Genomic DNA, 20,510 nt, shown 5'->3' with positions numbered 1-20,510 from the left:
AGCCCAGACTGGTCTTGAACTTGCAAATCCTCCTACCTCAGCCTCCTGAGTGCTGGAATTACAGGTGTGAGTCACCACACCCGGCCTTGAAAGCTTAATTCTTGTAATACTTTTCAACTTGCTCCTCTTCTCCTATTTCTATCATGCTCTGGCCAGTTGATTACCAGCTCGTGTCCCTGGACCACCTGACACTGTCACATTGCATTTACTAAGCAGACCATGCCTAAGTGGTTTCTCTAATGGATGAAGAGCTAAGGATTTAATTAAAATGTTCGTATTTTCTTCTTTCTAAATGTTTCTTTGGTATACTGAATACATTTCTGCTATTTACTCAACATTTTAAAAAGACAGCGATTATCCTAAAAGGGCTATATAATAATTCCCAAAATAGGATTCTAGGGCCAGGGAGATGGCTCAGTGGAATAAGCGCTTCCCTTGCAAGTGCAAGGGCCCGAGTTCAATCCCTGGTTCCACAAAAATAAATAAATAAATAAATAAAAATAAAAATAATAATAATAATAATAATGTTTCCCAAAATAGGATTCTGGGCTGCAGAGTCAGTTTTTAATACTAAGTTGGTGAGTTTCTCTAATCCATTATTTTATTTACCAATAATGATGTTTGTTTCATCTCTGCAATTACTCATAATCACTTAGAACTTCTAACATCTCTAGTATATTAATGATAATGTTTCTATCAAAACTGACACAGATACTCCACTGAGCCTATCATTGTTATTATCGTACTTATGGAAATATATTAATGTTTATTATCTGTCCAGTGAGTCTACCATTCTAAGTTCCAAATACGGTAGTTCCTCACCCAAAAATAAAGTTCAAAGGGTCAGTTCAAAAGTTCAAAAGCAAATAGCTCCACAGCCTGTTTCTTACTTTTCACCACAGCAATTCTCTGCAGTAGCCAAAAAGATGCCCCCTATTTAAAAAGTTTGCTTTGTTCTCTTCTCCTCCACTTGAACTACCATCTTCCTCATCACATTACTTTCTGCCATTCAAGTCACTCTTCAAATTGCACCTACTCTCCAAGAATCTGCCTTTGTTGTTGTTGTTGAACTTTTATAGCAATCCCTGAATGATGCACATGGAAATTATCACACTCATCACCCCATATGTAACTAATGCACACACCCACCCCAGTCCTGGAAATTGGACCCATGCCTCATGCATGTTAGACAAGCACCCACCCTCCCACTAAGCTACTATTCCAGCTAGTACAGCCTATGCTACACCATTCTTTAACTCTTTCCTAAACTACAAAATGAATTTTTCTTACTTGCGTGTTTCTAAATAGACATTATATGTAGCACGAGCATAAACAGGGACAATACCTTATCTCTCAGTCTCCTGCCTCCATCTACTCTATGTGGCACACTGCCAGTGTTCAATCCACTGAGGTTAACTGAAGGCTTATATGTGAAGGGAAGTAAATACGTAATCCTAAATTTATATAATATAATAATCTTATTTAGAATAATTTTCATACCTTAAGCATTTGCCCTTGCTTTTATGGTCCTGTTTTCTATTTATTCACATTATGTAACTAACAGGTATCACTATTTCCCCATTTAAAAAAACGTAACAGTCATCCTTGTATATGCTAAAACGAAATGCAGGGTTTTTAAGCATTTTTTAAAATTTGAAGTAAAAGCTTTCTTGAGGGACTAAGAAATTCAGCGAGGTATAATTTTTCTAAGATTACACACTGGGATAGTATTCTGAACACCTGAAGAAATGGGAGTACACCTATGCTGGTAAGGAATCATCAGTACATACCTTCTACAGATCTGTGCCCTTTGCTCAGATTACCAGAGAAGACATAATCTAATCTATCTGAACAGCTAAGATTTTCACTTCCTCAACCCTCAGACTGCCATCACTTTTTAGTTATGTCAACATCCTACACTCAGGGCCAGGAAGATAGCTCAATAGAATAAGCACTTGCCTGGCAAATGCCAAGGTCCTGAGTTCAATTTCCAGTACCACCAAAAAAAAAAAAAAAAAAAAAAAAAAAAAAAAAAAAAAGGCCACATCCTACATTCAATTGCTTGAGGGATTTTTTTAATGTATCACACGATATCTTTATTTTCAAATTAATAATCACAGTTTTAGATAAAATGCTTATATATTGAGGTACTAGCTATAAAAGAAAGACTCAGAATTAGTGCTCTAGCCCAATGATCGCAAACACTTCAAAGCTTTCAATGATAGCAAAGAGCCCACAGTGGCACACGTGCCCTACACTCGCCACCACTGCTCTGGACTAAGATACTTTGCTAGGGGGATTTAGCCCCACTTATGCCACACACTAACACTGCAGCACAGTACTTATGGACTCTTCCTTTTCACTGTGACTCTTTATTGTTGAGAAAAAATAAATTCTACTTACTGCAATGCAATAGCAAGTCCTAGAAATCAATGCAACTGAGATGATAATTCCTACTCAAGGTTCTACTACTTCTCAAGGAATTTCATTATTCCCTTAATTTTCAATATGTATGTTTCAAAGATTCAAGTCATTTTATTTTTACCTGGCCCAAAACTTGAAAAAGCTATGAGAAATCTCATATTTACCTTAGAAATTCTAAGACTGAATGCCACGTTAAGAAAAAGGAATTCTGGTGTGAGTATTAAAACAAACTATAGAGAAAAGCAGGCTGTAGCACAGCAATACTCATAGCGACAGCACAGAAAAGGGTAAAGGGATAATGAGTTTTGCTCTGCTGAAGCACAAGAGTACAGCAAAGATGGTTTATCTCAGGTTCAATGTTCAGACAGTGATAAGACATGGATAAAAGAATGAAATTACACTCGGGTTTTGAACGGAGAACACAAGGCAAATAATAAGTCACTAACTTCTAGTGCTGGCAGCAGCATGCAGGAGACGGTGAGAGATTTAAAAGTAAATTCTTAGCTCAAAATTAAGGGATAAAGTAAGGAAGAAAGGGCTGGGGCGGTAGCTCAGTAGAATAAGCGCTTGCCTGACAAGTGCAAGGGCCTGAGTTCAACCCCTGGTTCCGCCAAAATAAATAAATACATAAATAAATAAATAAATAAATAAGAAAGGAAGAGATAGAGGGAGGAAATAGTGATAGCCCAAACAAAATGACCTGATGCCAAGAAAATGACAAGGCTACATACAAAACAGAACTGTACTACTTTAATTTTAATACATTTTCTAAAACTTTAACTGATTCTATAAAATGAGAAACAGTAATAATTATAGTCCTTATGTGAATAGGATCATATATAGTATTTATATTGTAAAATTACTTCAAATGCTTAAGAAATAAAACTTACCCCATCACTTTCTCTATGTGGATTCAGTCTACTATAAACAGCTTCAATAACATTGCGCCTAAAGAAAAAACCAGAGCTTTATTTTATTGCATACTTCCAAGCTCATTTTTCAATAATACTTTATTTTGGACTATATTATAAAACTGTCGAACTAAATATTGCCAAGAATATAGTTTCTACATTTCAGTGTTTGACCTTGTATAATCCATTTTTCCTATTTTGCAAGAAAAAAAATCTTCAAAGTATAATAAATTATTTTTTAATTTTTTTTTTTTCCCCCCTGGAACTGGGGATTGAACTCAGGCCCTTGCGCTTGCCAAGGAAGCACTTATTCCACTAAGCCATCTCCCCGGCCCTAAAAATCATTTTTAGGTAAAGTTTTAAACTTAATTTTAAAAAAAGTTCTTCAATACAAGAAACATCAACTCACTTAATCTCTAAATTACCTCTATACATTTTTTTAAAGATGACACACTTTTTTTTCCAGAGCCAGGGACTAAACTCAGGCCTTTGTGCCAACTGAGCTATCTCTCCAGCTCTGATTTGTATTTTTACCCTAAATTACTAATAGCTCAGCAGCAGGGCACACCAAGTTTGATTCTCCAGACCACAAAAAGGCTTTTTGTTCTACTTACTTGCCGGCAAGACCTCCCCCAGGAGGTAAATTTGGGATATTTTCTGCAGACAAAATGCGCATGACATGGGCAAGATCAGGCATTCCTTCCTCACCAGACTTCTCCATAATTTCTGCAGTTTATAAAAAAAAAAAAAAAGAGTTCCTTAATTAATGTTGACAAATAGCCCAGTAGTCCCAAAGAAGAGAAATAGGTAGTGTGTGGCAGTGCCTATTTTAAAATATAAAACAATCTCTACCACTAACAGGGAACAAAAAGCATTGTAAGAATTTTTTTGCATGCATGTATGTGCTCACTGCAATATTATTTTTTTTAAATTTTTTTTTAACATTTAGTGTGTGTGTGTGGCCAGCTCAGCCCACCAGGGGGCGCGGCTGGCTGGCATGTAGTGCTGGGGGATCAAACCGTGGTCCCTGTGCTTTGCCAAGCTTGTTCCAAGTAGGTGCTTTAGACCACTGAGCCATCTCTCCAGCCCCATGCAATATTATTAATAAAAGTAAAAACTATAATTAAATGTCTCAGCATAAGGGAACAGTTAAGGAAACCGTGATCTAGCCACCAAGTGAAACGGTTTAAAAATAGATAAAAATAGGGGCTGGGGAGATAGCTCAGTAAAATAAGTGCTTGCCTGGCAAGCGCAAGATCCTGAGTTCAATCCCCGGTTCCACCAAAAAAGTAAATAAAACTAAATCACAGTACTAGCTAATGTGTAGAAACAAAAAACTGGATGATTAAAAAATCAAACTCTTCAAAAGTCAAATGATGGCAACTTTAAGATAAAAGCAGCAGCAGTGTCCTAAGCAGCCCTCAAAATGTAAATCCCCAACCTCTCACCCTCGTGTCTCTCAAGGAAGATGCAGAGAAGGGCGCACACACTTTCCTCCCATTGATTCCTGTGGGCACCAGGATTTCAGTACATACTGCCTACAATTCTCTAATGCAGCTGATGCGTTCTGCCCTATGATGTGTGCTTTTAAGTGAGTTCTTAATGGAGAAATGCCAGCTAAGCTCCAGGCCCTTTGGCGAGCAGAATCTTCACTGCCCTGTCACCACACACAGTGTCACAAGGATCTTCAGCTCCCCTTCACCTCTGCCCCAGGGCCACATCTCCAAAGGTGCCTGGCAAAGCAGATTCCTCCTCCTGGGCTTGGAACTCTTCTGCAATTCACTGAACACGCCCTCCCAAAGGTTAAGTCCTGGTCACCCTTCAGTTTCATCTGTACATGTTACTTTCTCAAGTATTTTCTGTCCCAAACCTAGAGTAGGTACCCTGCTCTCTATCCCAACCCAAGTTTATTATATCGTATTGTGCCCTTCTTGAGCTCTCTCCAAACAGAAAGATTCTTTAAAACCAGTTAGATCAAGTCAAAATCTTTCAATAAATTCCCATTACAACTTGAACCAAGTTCAAAGTCCTCTAAGTTCAGTCTTCAGAACTCTTTGTGTGCGCTTCCTCACCCTCTCTCTTAATCTTCTACTTTCTTACTGGGCCTCAAGGGACTCCTCAGCCCTTGGTGCTCTCTTTGCCTGAAATACGCTTTCCCAGAAACTTGCTTTCCATAAACAGCTCTCTGCTCAAATGTCTTTCCTCACAGAGACTTCCTAACCAATCTTCTTGTTATTCTGTTTACTTGGGATTTCCCTTTTTAAATTTTTAAAGTATTGGTTTCTACTAAAATACAAACTCCAGGGCTGGCCAAATAGTTCAGTGGATTAAAGAGCCTGCAAGCAGGAGCAGAAGCTGGGGGTTTGATCCCTGGGCCTGCTGTGCCGGCCCCGCCCCTGGGGTGAGCTGAGAAGGCAAATGGGACAGCATGGTGCTGCGCGCCTGTAATCCCAGCTCTTGGGAGGCTGTAAACAGGTGGATCACTACATGTCCCATCTAGGAGACCCTTCCCTAAAATACAAAAATAAAAATAAAATATAAGTTCCAGGAAACTTGTCTTGTTTTTTGCTATAATCCTGATACATTTACTCAACAAAATTTGAATGAAATAAATGGAGTAGAAAGCACTCACTACACATCTAATTAACTTAGCTTAAATACTATTCCTGTTTAATGTTGCATTTTCTATCAGCCATCAGCACCCACCAAAAACAAAGGGCTGGGATGTAATTCAGTAGCAAAGCAATTCTCTCGCATGCGCAAGGCCCTGAGTCTGATCCTCTCCAGAGCAAAACACTTACAACAGCCTTACCCAATATATCAGAAGCTTTCAGCTCAAAAATTTAGTGATTTAAAATTCTAGCACAGGGGCTTGCCTGATAGCTCAGTGGACTAAACGCCTGCTCAGGTAGAGCGTGGCAGCTGGGATTCGATCCTCCATGTGTGGTGCAAGCCCCGCCTGTGGGGCATGCTGAGACTGGGCATGGTGGCACACGCCTGTAATCCCAGCACTTGGGAGGCTGAAAACAGGAGAACCACTATGAGTCCGTTCTACGTAGTGAGGCCCTGTATGCCTTGTCCTAAATTCAGAAAATAAAATTCTAGCACAAACTGCTCTTCAAGAATAATGCCTTTTATAAGAATCCAAGTTAAATTGCCAGCCATAAAAGGGGGTGGCAGGGAGATGACTCAGTGGAATAAGCACTTTCCTGGCAATCGCAAGGGCCTGAGTTCTATCCCCCGTTCCACCAAAAAAATAAATGAATAAATAAAAATCAATTGCCAGGCATTTTTAAATGTTTCGATTGGGCGATTACAATCTAGTATTTGGGGCCAAGTGTGATGGAACACATCTATAATCCCAGCCAGCACTTGGGAGGCTGAGGCAGGAGGACTGCCCCAAGTACAAGGCCAGCTTTGGCTATGTAATGAGTTCAAGGCCAGCCTGGACTGCATAGAGAGATTCTGATCCCTGAAAAGACAACAAAATCAAACAAAAAATACAATCATGTACTTGGTATAGGCCCCAAACATGTTACATAACTGTCATTTCTACCATATAACATACTTTATACAGTTACAAGCTATATATATGTAAAAAATTAAATGATAACAATCCATGTTGGGGCCGGGAATGTATCTCAGTGGCGCAGTGTCTGCCTAGCAAGCACAAGGCCCAGAGTTCGATTCCCGGTACCAAAAAAGAAAATATTAAAAATTAGACCAAAAATACAATCCATGTTGAACTGAATTGAGCAGAATTTTGAGAAATTAAAATTTAGCTGTTGCAGAAGTTAATACTCAATAAAAGCTAGCTTGCTGAGCATATGTATGTTAGGTACTTAATATCCTATTTATTTTGACAAAATTATTTCCTTTGACCAAAATTTCAATCAGTCACTTGAGTTCTGAAAAGGCCAACCTTGGGCTCTCCTCTCTCCTTGGTGACAGTTTGGGGAAAATTATCCTCCTCTGGTATCTGAACACCCTTATCTTTATCTCTCTGGCCCATTTTCAGCAATAATCCTATCAAATCAGTTTATCCATAAACCAGTTTAAACCCCCACACACCCTTCATGTTTCCACCCAGCAATTTTCTATCTGCTGCCTACTATCCCACCCCATGGGTGCAAATGCCCACGTGTTCTTGGTGAAGGCAGCTAAGCTGTCGTTCTCTGCCACTGCAAGTCTCACACACAGTGACCCCGGAGTCTCTCATTATGGCCTCCTTCAGTAAAGTCCGTCTCACTACCTTAATAAGTGTCAGGCCTAAGTTCTTTTCTTTAATGATTAAAACAACCTTATACAGTGTTTATCTTTAGTGTTCAATAAAGAAAGAAACTGGAGTCATGAGAGGTTAAAAGAAGTCAGATTACACTGAGTAACAAATAGCTGACCAAACTGGAGAGCTCTCACAAAAAGTATGTGCTGCCAAAGCGAGCGCTGCTCTTCATGAAATACTACTCAGCTTCTTTGGGAATAAAGAACTAACGCTGAAAACACTCCTCCTGCCTACTGATGATCTAAAGCTAGAACCCACCACCCTAACATACCACAGTTTATCAGGAAATGTAAACTAGCAGTAATGATGACAAGCAATTTCTCTCAAAAATTATTTTATTAAGGAGAACGAGTGCCTCTGACATGGTCTTCAGAGTATCCTCCCATGTTTCCATCTTCTCATCACCCAGGACTCACTGGGACCTACACACAGGGCTCACATCGTTTAGGAGAGACAGCCAGATAGTTAGGAAGCTAGAAAAGATCAATCCCCTCTCCTCAAACCTATACACATTAGTCCAAGATAGTAAATCTAGGCAGACAGGTGTTGATTTTTAAGGTTTTCTTTTGAAACAACAGTTTTTCCGAAGAAAAATTTAAAAGAATCATTTGATAAATAAAAAGGAAGCTATTTCCTTTCCTTCTAAATTAAAGAAAAAAAAAAAGAGCAAATTATCTTCTTACCTTCAACCCGTGATTCCAAGTGCTTATCCAACTCTGAATCTTTTTTCATTGCTTCTTCTGAGACCTTGGGAGCATTTGAAAAGCAAACTAATACAATACTCATGTTATCTCGACTTCCCTGTATATTACAGAAAGAAAAAGAAAAAATAAATTTCTATAGTCTACCAAATTTTTATCTAATTTCTAAACAGGTATTTACTTCCAGCAATTAACAGTTTATTTCATCATTCAGAATTTATACTTTCCAACACACTCATTTTTATTTCAAAGAACTATTTAAAGTTCAACCTGAAGAAATACTGTGCTTGTATGTGGGGAGATCTGTAGCTGTTTCTGAATTTTAATTGTGTGTAACTATCACTATTTCACAGCCTAAAAAGTAAAGACCTCTTCAATATTTGGAACTGTTTCTTCCTTAATATCACATATCCCCGAGAGGCTTACACCCAAACTGTATCCTATTAAGCACCATAGAACTTTCCAGCTAATTAATCTGCCTCAGAACAGTGCTGCCACAACCCTACTGAACCTAATGTAGCTGAAAATTATTATCAGCAGATATCTGAGAAGCAATAAACTACTACAAGCAAAAGATAAAATCAGTTCTTGAGGGTACAGCATCCAACAGTGGGATGTGACTGGACAGCTGTGGCACAACGGTACAGGCCAAGTTTAGGTTTTGGTTTTGGTACAGGACATGGACCCCATGGGTGCTCTACCATTGAGCTACATTCCCAGAACTTTTTTATTTTTATTTTGGGACATTCTCAATATGCTGCCCAGGCTGCTCAAACTTGCAATCCCTTTGCCCCAGCCATCCAAGTAACTGAGATTACAGATAAGCACCACTATACCCAGCATACAGGCAACTTCAAGAAAAGTTGTACAGAATCACAAATACTCTTTGGAGAGCAAACAGCTAATTTAAGGATGAATGTCACTACAACCTTTAACCACACCCTTACAAATTATCTTCAAAACAGGTTAGTACCATGATTGAGTACTAAATGTAAAATCTCTTTCTCATTACTTTTACTAGAGGTATGAGTTTTTCAAAACACACAAAGCTGCTGTTGAAATGATGATTTTTTCCTATTTTTGGTGCTTACCACTTTGAAAACCTCAACCAATGGACGAGGTAAGCTATTCTGCCTGATGGTAGTATTTGCCAACCGAAGGGAAAGTCAAGGCCATGCCCCTCCAGTTTTACACTCATCGCGGCCACAGTGCAGCTGGCATCATTTCGCCCAGATCTCCCACTTAAAAGTCCACACAGCATAGCCTTTTAAGACACCCAGGGCCAGCCAGATAGCTCAGCAGACTAAAGTGCTTGCTTATTTACATGCAGAGACTGGGGTTCAATCTCTGGGGTGCCATGCCAGTCCCACCCCCGGGACACAATGACAAGGGACTGAGAGTGGGCGTGGTGGCACACACCTGTAATCCCAACACTTGAGAAGCTGAAAACAGGAGGATCTGTATAGTGAGATCCCATAGACCCTGAACTAAGTACATTAAAAATAAAAAGAAGACATCTTCTGCCTCCACCTTCTAACTTAATTGGAAAATTTAAAAACAATTAATGTCAGGTCTTCAAAAGACATCACATGAAGTCACTTTCTCTCGATAGACTCTTTAGTTTGGTATGAAGACCCACCAAGGGTATATATGTAAACAATTCTTAATATCTAGACAATCAAGATATCTACATTAATCAAAGTAATTTCACTTCTTAATGAAACCAACTCAGGGCCGGCAAGATAGCTCAGCAGTCTGAGCACCTGCTTAGGCAGGTGCAGGGACCAAGGTTTGATCCCCTGTACCGGATGGTGCTGGCACTACCCCCAGGCACACTGAGCTGGTCACCAGGGTCTAGGCATGGTGGCACACACTTGTAATCCCAGCACTGGGGAGGCTAAGGAAAGAAAGGGGATCACTACAAGTCTGAGCTTTGTAGTGAGACCCTATACCAAATATATAAAAATAAAGAAGAGAAAAGAAATCAACCAACTTTCATGACTTAACGTTACAAACTATTGTTAGTTAGCTGCATACACAGATATATTTAAGTTCAGGTCAAATAAAAAGTTTTAAATCTAAAAATTTCAACTACACCATGGGTATAAGCATCATTACAATATTAATGATTTATTTTTAAAAAACAATCACACAAATAGAATGAATATTTAACATTTTTATAAATCGAATTTCTTCTCACCATTTCCTATTTTGGTAATAATGACAAGAGCACTATTTAACAATTCCTAATCAGTATTCTACACATCAAAATTCCATTTGATTTTTATAAATTACAAATCCTATCTTTCAGAAAATTAATTGGAAGACTATGTAAAGAAGTTTATAGAGCTGGGGAGATAGCTCAGTGATATAAGCGCTTGCCTGGCAAATGCAAAGTCCTGAGTGCAATCATCAGTACTGCAAAAAAAAAGTTTACGGAGGCTGAGGCAGGAGGATCATTGTGAGCTCAAGGCCAGCCTAAACAGCATAGTGAGACCCTCTGTCAAAATAAAAAAAGGCTCTCCAATAAACGAAATAATTCACATTTACACCTCAGATAAATCTGATGTCAATAATGCTATTTCTGTGTAAAGATGCCTTTTCACTAAATCCAAGGTGGTGCAAGTTTCAACCGTTTTTATGTAAATAGCATTTACTAAAAAATAAAAATAGGTCCTTCTGTCTATGCTTCTTTAATAATCTCTAGAGACAAATCATCCTTGAATAATCAGCATAAATTTCTCATGAAGTCCAGAAATGAAATATGCTCATTAAAAAACAAATCCAGGCTGCCAGCTGGGAGGTGTGGCTCTGGCACAGCACTTGCTTGGCATGCAAAAGCTCCTCCATGAGTTTGGGTTTGATTCCTAGAACTTAAAAAAAAAAACCAAAAACCAAAAACCAAAAAACAGAAAAGCAAATCAAAGTCTCCAGCTTGCACAACTGGACAACTAAAGGAATTAGCCAGCTATTTCATTTATTTTAGCTATTTTAAAAGTTGATTATTTCGGTACCTTTTTACTTTTTCAAAAGCACAGCAAAGAAAAAAAAAAAAAAACCCACAGCAGTAAACACTAAAAAAAAAAAAATAAAAGCATTATTAATAGGTAGCAATAAGTCAAACAAGACAGTGCTCCTGCCAGAGATAAGAATATCTAAATTTAGTCTGAAAATAATCTGTTGCTATTAATTTTAAAGTGAATGTTGCATACTTATAAAGAAATGTCCTGGAGCACGTTTTAATGCAGCATATGAAATAGACTGTGAACAGAATTCTCTATCAATGTCAAACTTAGCAAATAAGTATCTGAGAAATGAACTGTCAATATTCACTTTTAAATCTATTTTTAAACCTGGCACTCATGGGAGTGATCTTATTTACTATAGTTCAAATGCCAGGCAAGTGAAGGAACAAACCAAATGTTCACAACCCATGAAAAGATGAAGCCTGTGACTATTTTCTTTCAGCGATATTTATTGCTCCCACTATTACCCTGTGACTGAAATTTACCTTCCCTTACACAGGTGTATCTGTCTCATAACCATGAGTTACACTTAATGGTTTGTAAACCAGACACTGCTTAGTTCTCGCCCACAGCTTTGTTCTCAGTAAGACATGCCGAAGATGCAACCACTTTTCTTCCATAGAGATGTAACAAAGAGGACTGGGAAATAAGCAGCAGTCTAAGCACCTGCGTGGCAAGCACAGGCAGCAGAGTTTGATCCCTGGAATTCCACGTCATGCCAGAACGTGGCATAGTGGGGCACGCCTGGAATCTTGGTGCTGGGGAGGAGGCTGAGACAGGAGGACCACCATGAGTTGGAACTATGCAGTGAGACCCTGTATCCAATTGAAAAAAAAAGATTGCCCAAACTCATCCTCAGCGGCATTGCTTAAACCCACTTTGCTGGTCCAAAATCTAAACACTAAATCCACGGTCTTCTAATAATGCACCAAAGCGCCTAAGGCACCACTGTGTGCTCATTGGCAGTATTCTGCCAAGATGGATACACAGAGATACTTAACATGTGGACATCACCCATACTACCTTGAGATTCAGAATTTTAACATGTAAATAATGCTGTGGTATTCTCAATTTCTTAGTTCTATATTGCTATTGTTTTGTGGGACACTGTGAAAGCAAGCCTTTATAGAAATCAATGAAATACAAGAAACATAAGGTGGCAGTATTCAGTAACTCTATAGTTTGAGAACTTGTACAGTGTCCAATGAGAATGCACATGTCATTAGTAATTACTGTGGGTTTTCAAAGCATTTAAAAGTCTCTTAAAAATATGTACATTAGGCCAGGGGTGGTGGTGCGCATCTGTAATCCCAACACTCAGGAAGCTGAGGCAGGAGGAGTTTGAGGCCAACCTGCACTACATAGTGAGACCATACCCGACCCCACCCCTCCCCACCAAAAGTATATTATTAGTCAGACATGGCAGCTTGGATTTGCAATCTTAGCACTTTGGGAGGCTAAGCCAGGATTCCAAAATCAAGCCTAGGCTTTGTAACTCAGCAGGACCCTGTCTCAGAAAAACCCAAGAATCCTACACAAAAAATGGAGATATAGCATAGTATGAAGGCCCTGGGTTCAGTTCTTAGTACTATCAATATAATTATTTTTTGGCGAAGGACATTTGGATCTAACCACTTAATCCCTGGGGTGCAATGAGACTGCGATTAAGACTGGGTGTGGGGCCGGGGAGATGGCTCAGTGGAATAAGCGCTTCCCTAGCAAGTGCAAGGGCCTGAGTTCAACCCCCAGTTCTGCCAAAAAACTGGGTGCTGGGGAGATGGCTCAGTGGTCTAAAGCACCTACTTAGAACAAGCTTTAAGCACAGGGACCGCGGTTCAATCCCCCAGCACCACATGCCAGTCAGTCCTGCCCCCTGGTGGGCTGAGCTGCCCCCCCCCACAAATAAATTAAAAAAAAAGACTAGGTGTGGGCAGAACCTGAAGCAGACGTGAAGGATGCGGGTTCCAGGCCAAGGAGGGGCGGAGACGCGCGTGAGGGCATGCAGACAGCAATATATACACATGCTCAACCCAGTCCTTCTCTAGGAAATGCAAAATTCAGAACACCAGTGGTCTTGGAAATCCTAGAAAACCATTTTGAGCGTCTTGCAGAAGACAAGTAATATAAGCAAGGAAAATTATGTTCTGAGAAGTTCACTGGTTGGCCTCGTTCTGTGGGGTTGTATATCCCAGTGGATTGGCTTTTGCTAAAAATGGACACCTGGCAGTCAAGTATCATACTGTTCCACTGCCACCAAAAGGAAGGGTTTTACCTCCTTTGTTCCTGCTTTGTCAAACACACATAAAAGCATGCTAGTTCCTCTAGTGTTTCAGACGCAGTTCGGACTACTTAATGGTCTACAGCAGTATGCAGTATATAAAAAAACATGTGAAAACACCATATCTAAAGACTGAAGAATCTATGGATGCTAGCCCAGCAGTATGTTTTATATGATGAGGACTGAAGCGTTGCTAAGAGTAAAAACAACTGTTCCTTTTGCCTGGTATATAGCAGATAATAAATATTTAGTAATTCAATACAAATGCTAAACAAATTGTGAGTTTCATCTTTACTGTAGGTGGAAATAGGCCTAGGGCCTCAGTTCTGATCTGTGCAGTCATACATTTAGAACAGTCATGGAACGCTTGCTGCATCTCAAATACTGTGTTACACATAATAAATGGTTCTTACCCTGAAAAAAAAAAAAAAAGTGAGTGTGATGGGGCCAGGGAGATGGCTCAGTGGAATAAGTGCTTCCCTAGCAAGCGCAAGGGCCTGAGTTCAATCCCTGGTTCTGCCCAAAAAAAAGAAAAAAGAAAAAAAAAGACTGGGTGTGGTGGCATGCACCTGTAATCCCAGCGTTTGGGAGGCTGAAAACAGGAAAATCACTATAAGTCCAAACTAGTGAGACCCTGTACTAAATGGGGGGGGGGGGGGGGGGGGGGGGGAGGAGAGGAGAGGATCTCATGTGGAGATTTCTCTTTATGTTCTACGGAAAACAAATAGGTCTTTCACCAAAACCTCGGTATTTCCACAGACCTGAGATTCTTCTTGAGAATTTCTAGCTATGACTGCACTTTCCACAAAACCTTCTATAGTGCAGAGGCAGAATGGTTTTGACCCAAGTCTGTTCCACAGTCCGTTTTGGCTGGGTCTCTCCAGTCAGTTACAGAACACTTACACACTCCAGGCACTTGCTGGATAACTCAAACTGTAACTGATTTCTAGGAGAGAATGCTGTCAAAACTCTGCTTAAAAAACTATTTTAAAAAACATTTAAAGAAACTCTGAATGAGATTCCTGTTTTTTTTTCATATATTACTGTATCAATATTAATAAAACATTACAAATCTAAATAAACTAACATTCCATAGGCTGTCTCCAAATTACATTTTATATAAGCTTTCAGGTTTTAATCTGTGATGATAAAAACATCTTTACAAAAAAAATTCTTGATATATTCTACAAAAGATTCCGTCCATCAAATCAGACATTATTATTTGAGACAGTGTCTCATTATGTGATGTGGGTTGGCTTCAAATTTACAGCGATCCTCCTGCCTCAGCCTCCCAAGTGCTGGGGTAACAGGTATGTACCACCATGCCTGGCTATGACAACTATTACTTACATAGAATTACAGTCAATTCCTTTTAGATTTCAGGGATAGGAAAAGCTTCTTTTATTAGACAATGAAAAACAGACAACTCATTTCACTGTCTTAGCTGGTAGAAAAGTTATAACTAAATTTTACCTAGAGGTGGTTCCTGGTATATCATCTGATACTTTATGTGGCTCTTGAGTTTTGAGTACTGTAGTGACAAATTTTACTACACATACATTTCATCAGGGGGCTTCAAAATAATGTGTAAGATACCAATGTCAAGGACTTGAATCAAATGGCACATTCTGTACAAATATCTCTGCCACTGCCTGCACCCCATGTACTTAAATGACAACAAAGGTACTAATAAATGCACAAAATATATTAAAGCTAATTTTCAAATTAGAAGGCTGACATATATGGCAGTGACAAAAAAACAGTGGATTCATTTCCAGTGAAGTATTTTCAAACATACAGGTCTCTAATCAAAATACTGTACTTTAAAATTTTAAATTAGATTTACTTACTGTGTTTTTTCAAAAGTCATACTGTATTTTAATTACTAAAAAAAATACTTACATACCTTATGTAAACAAGTGTCCACTACCCAATTGCACACATTTTCCAGGTCATCAGATACCTCAAGCCTAGATTTAACAAATTCACAGAGCTCCTCATTACTCATAACATCCCAGATCCCATCACAAGCCAAGATGATAAATTCATCCTCTTCTGCTCTTAAAACTTCATAAACCTCAGGCTCTGGAGAAACAAGTTGTTCTGTTGGGCCCTTGCCATCAACACACTTGTAGTCATAGTCCCCCAGAGCACGAGACACTGCTAATGAGCCGTTAACACGCTGGATCATTACGCTGCCTCCTGCATTTTGGATTCGCTCCTTTTCCCGTGGGTTAGAAGGTTTGTGATCCTGGGTAGAAAAGCAGACTTGTCCGTTCCTATAGAGAACAGCTCGAGAATCACCACAGTTGATAAAGTAGATGTGTGTAGGTGAAATCATCACTCCCACAGCAGTCGATCCACTCCTGTCCATCCCATTTCTGAGGTCTGAAAAGTTACGCATATATTCATCAATTTTCAAAAAGCCAGTTCTGATACCATTCTTGACATTTTCCACTGAAGGCTCAAGAGCAGATCCTGATTTGCCAGCTGCCCTGAAGTCTTCATTCGTAGTGATGTGTTCCAACAAATGTGTCGAGCAGTAATTTGCAACTCGGGATCCAGCATGACCATCATAAACTGCAAAAAAGGACCAGTCTTCCAAGCCGTGAGGAATACCTACAACAGCTGTGTGTGCATCTTCCATTTCCACTCTCCATCCCTGCATGCTGCTCAGACCATATCGTAAACCATTCCCAGCACCATGAGCATTGTGTTTTTCAGTTTTGGGTTTATCCAAAAATGCACCCATGTTTAGTAATGAATCTGAAAGAAAAGCAAAAAAGTAGGTGTTAAATGTTTACTTTCATCTTGCATTAAGTAAGTCCTAGCTGTAATTTACTTTTCAGTATTATCCTCACTTACTGCATGACACCCTACCTGACCCCCACTTTTTTTTTAATGCATTTACTATAGGGTCTCACTATGCAGCTTGGACTTGTAGTGGTCTTTCCTGTTTCAGCCTCCCCAGCACTGGGATTACATACAGGTGTGTGCCCCCAAGCCCAGTATTCTTGGCCAGCTCAGCATGCTGGTGAGGTCGGTACAACTTGTGGTGCCAGGGATCAAACCTCGGTCCCTATGCTTGCCTAAGCAGGCACTGAGTTCTCTGAGCTACCTCACCAGCCCTACTGTTCCCAATTCTGAATGACTTACACTAGAGTAGAACACACCCCCCTTCAAGGGGTGGGGGTAAGCATACTACAGACATCCCTGGCCTTACAGTCTTACGGCTGTGTGACCTTGAGCAAGTCCCTCAGCCACTTTACCTACTGTCACAAGATCACAATGAAGAACTGAGTTACTGTAAAATACTAAGAACAGTACTTGAAACACTAACACCATAAAGTTACTGCTATCCAAGACACAGATTCCAAAGTCCTACCCATACCAAAAGATTGTTCGAAACAGACCTTAGATTGGATCTTCAAAAAAAAACCCTTGCTAGGGGCTACAACTTCTTATTTAACGTCTTGGTGGTCTTTTACACCCAAGGTCTTGAGTTTTATAATTATTACCCATTGCAGTGCAACCATACTCACATGCAGTTTAGTTTTACACGATTAGCACTTCACAGAGATGTGAAGTCCAGCGTGTGTCAGCCTCGTATTTGCTTTTCTCGTTCAGGGTTACACCACTGCAGTTTCTCTACACTGCCAGAGCCGAAGTTCACACTGTTTTACATGCCCCTACCACAACGTATTTACCCACCCCACCGTCAATTCACATTTATTTCCTGTTTGTTCTTCTTACTATAAACAATGTCTTGAATAATTTTGTTTCACATGTATGAGTTTTCATACATACTGAAAGTGCCACATACTTAAAATATATAAAAATTTGACAGATGATCACCCCTACCAATAAGTCACTAAAAAGCCATTTCCAAACATGTATCTCACAAATGTTCTACAACACCATTTTCTTTTCTTTTTCTTTCTTTTTTTTTTAATTTTAGGGAAGGGTGTACTGTACAGGGTGGTCAGGGTCTCACTACTAGATCGGACTCATAGTGATCTACCTGTTTACAGCCGCCCAAGAGCTGGGATTACAGGCACACAGTGCACCCCAGAGGCGGGACTGGCATGGCAGGTGGGGGAATTGAACCCCTGGCCCCTGTGCCTGCTCGCAGGTGCTTTAATCTGCTGAGCTATTTGGCTGGCCCTTCTAACACCATTTTCTTTAAAATAATTATTTCTTTCAGCTAGTAATTTATCTTTAAAGTAAAGGTATAAAGAATATATTGTTATTTGTTTTCTATTATACAAAAATATCCACATAATGCCAAGGAAACAGAAAATCCTGTCTGTAGTAAATACACATTCTCAGTCATATTCCAACTTATTATAAGCACTGCAAATAACTCACTGCCTTCTCTTGTTTATATGAAATTAAGCACATTGATGGTATCCTGGTAGCCTTGTGTTTTCTATCTTTTTTGAGACAGGGTCTTGTTATGTAGTTCAGAATAGTTTTGAACTCACTATGTAGACCAAGCTGATCTTGAACCCCAGAGATCCTCCTGTCTCAGCCTTCAGAGTGCTGGGATTACAGGCTGGCTTCAATTTCTTGGCTGCAGTAATTTGCCTATGAATGATGTAGTGAATGATTTTCACGTAAGTGACTATGATTTCTTTTCCTCCTTCTTAAAAGTTTGTTTTTAATTAACGAAATCAATGCTTGGAAATATGTATCTGACTAGCATATATTTGCTTCTTATAACACACAAACAACAGGCTCCTACTGAAGCACAACTTAGCAAATAATGGCAGTCAAGTTAGAAAGCCCTAACTCCCATCAATCTTAAAGCAAACCTTCCACAATCTTATTTACTACGTTTCAATAGTGCCTTGTAATTTTTATCACACATCCAAGTATTAATCATTTTGGCCAACGCAGGAAAACAATGTTTCTTCAGTGGTACAGCAATCTATCTCTACCACTCAATGAAAAGTTGGTTTCACAGTTGTTGGAGAAGAGACAGTACACACCTGAGATCCCAGAAACCCAGCACCTGAAAGGCTGAAGCAAGAGGTGCTTAAATTTGACTATAAAGATTCTCATAATAAAACAAAAAGCTAAAGAGTCTCATATAAAACAAAAAGCTAACATCCAACTGTATAAATCAACATAAACATGAAATATGACTTCAAGGATAAAATTTTCTACTATTTCTAAAAACATTAAATATAGCACCCTTTCAGACTGGTATGGTGGACTGCAGCTGTGCTCCTAGTACTTTGGAGGCTGAGGCAAGAAGACTGCTTCAAGTTTGAGGCCAGCCTGGGCTACAAAGTGAGTTCAAAGCCATCCTGCACCACATCATGAAACCCTGGCTCAGAAAAGGCAAGTAACTTTTATAAACAAAAAGCATTTATTGTACTAAATATCTGTAGCAACTGATTCTAATTCTACAGCAACTCAAAATCAGTAACAGAACTATTCTTGTTTACCATCTACTTAAAAAAAAAAAAAAAAAAAAAAAGTCCTCCTTTACCCTCCAATCTTGCAAAGTCCTATCTTTCCTGAAAAGCCAGCCTTCTAGAAATATTTCCTTCTGCTAAACTTCACTGACACCTTTTAACCATCAACATTTAGCGCTTGCTACTTTGCACAATTAATAGCCCTTTGGTGTACACCTCTTATCTCTCAAAGTAGTAATTTCCTTTTTTCTCTCTGCCAAAACAGCTCAAAATAAATGTCAGATGATTAAAAAAAAAGTCTGAAAAAGGTTTAACCAAAAATCCCTCTTATCCCCAATAAATGTAATAAATTTGTTCTGGTTACACTTCTCCCTAGAACTGGGTAGACTCCCTGAAGGATATACATGCATGATACTAGAAAAAAGGCCTCAGGGAAAACCAAACAAAAAGCCTGTGCAGCAGAGGCACTCTCTTCTCTCAGACAAAAGCTTCTGGAGGTGGAGCAGCCAGGACCCCAACACAAGGTCCAGGATATGCAGCCATGCCAGGAGTTGTGTCGGATGGATGATGCCGTGCTTTGCAGAGGATGAGCACAGGTCAGTCTCCACATCTGGTCAGTATGCTCCCATTTATTTCCCTTTGATATCCCCATCTTTAATAAACATGAAAACATCGCAATTATCTTGAGTTAAGTGAACAGGACAAAGTCTCATGCCCATTTTGATTGGATATTTGTTGGAGGTAAGAAATAATCTGCTTCCCCTACTTTCAGTATGGGGGCAGCAGTAAGGGAAAGGGTCCCCCACAGGGGAGATGACTCTTGGCTTACATAATCTAGTGGGAAAAGAAAAATCTTGGCTTCTTCCTGTTTGGATCTGGATTTGTTTTCTGTTTATCTGATGTTTTTGGAGACAGGGTCTCACAAAATTCCCCAAACTAGCCTTAAACTCATGAGCCAACTACCTCAGGATCAGGAGTGCTTGAATTACAGGAACACCACCAAGTTTCCCCTGCTCCTTTGATCTACAAATTCTTTAACCTGTCTGTATGGTCTGTTCTTGTTTTCTGGTGCTATCACCCCATAAAATTTTTTTCTTACAAGCCAGGGACCAAGTAGAAAAGGACTTGGAAGAAAAGAGGACTTAGAAAATGAAAATGTACGGAAGACCATAAAAAGGGAAGCAAACAAGCCAACTATCTGAAAGAGAAAATTACTCTGAATTCATGAATTCTAGTTAGAAAAGGAGGGGCCGGGGAGATAGCTCAGTAGAATAAGTGCTTGCCTGGCAAGCACAAGGTCCTGAGTTCAATCCCTGGTTACACACACACACACACACACAAAACAAACAAAAAACTTGGGGCCGGGGAGATGGCTCAGTACAATAAGCGCTTGCCTGGCAAGCGCAAGGGCCTGAGTTCAATCCCCAGTTCCACCAAGAAAAAAAAAAAAAAAGTCTCAATATGA

The 20,510-nt window shown here is 39.5% G+C and overlaps 1 protein-coding gene and 1 pseudogene across 3 annotated transcripts in view; one reads left to right on the top strand and one right to left on the bottom strand.

Annotated features, from left to right (window-relative positions):
• Ppm1b (protein phosphatase, Mg2+/Mn2+ dependent 1B) overlaps positions 1-20,510 on the bottom strand; it is an 83,490-nt gene that overhangs the window by 10,184 nt on the left and 52,796 nt on the right. For all 3 annotated transcript variants that reach the window (XM_004627664.2, XM_023711298.1, XM_023711296.1), the window contains 4 exons: positions 15,529-16,388; positions 8,301-8,418; positions 3,950-4,061; positions 3,315-3,372 (listed from right to left, as the gene is read on the bottom strand). In XM_004627664.2, coding sequence (XP_004627721.1) covers positions 3,315-3,372; positions 3,950-4,061; positions 8,301-8,418; positions 15,529-16,374 — 1,134 coding nt within the window. In that variant the 5' untranslated portion in view covers positions 16,375-16,388. The remainder of the gene's footprint in view (positions 1-3,314; positions 3,373-3,949; positions 4,062-8,300; positions 8,419-15,528; positions 16,389-20,510) is intronic.
• LOC101560154 overlaps positions 19,613-20,510 on the top strand; it is a 10,688-nt pseudogene continuing 9,790 nt past the window's right edge.

Source organism: Octodon degus, unplaced genomic scaffold (genome assembly GCF_000260255.1).
Source record: "Octodon degus isolate 3935 unplaced genomic scaffold, OctDeg1.0 scaffold00020, whole genome shotgun sequence".
Classification (NCBI taxonomy): Eukaryota; Metazoa; Chordata; class Mammalia; order Rodentia; family Octodontidae; genus Octodon; species Octodon degus.
This window is presented reverse-complemented; position numbering and strand designations above follow the sequence as displayed.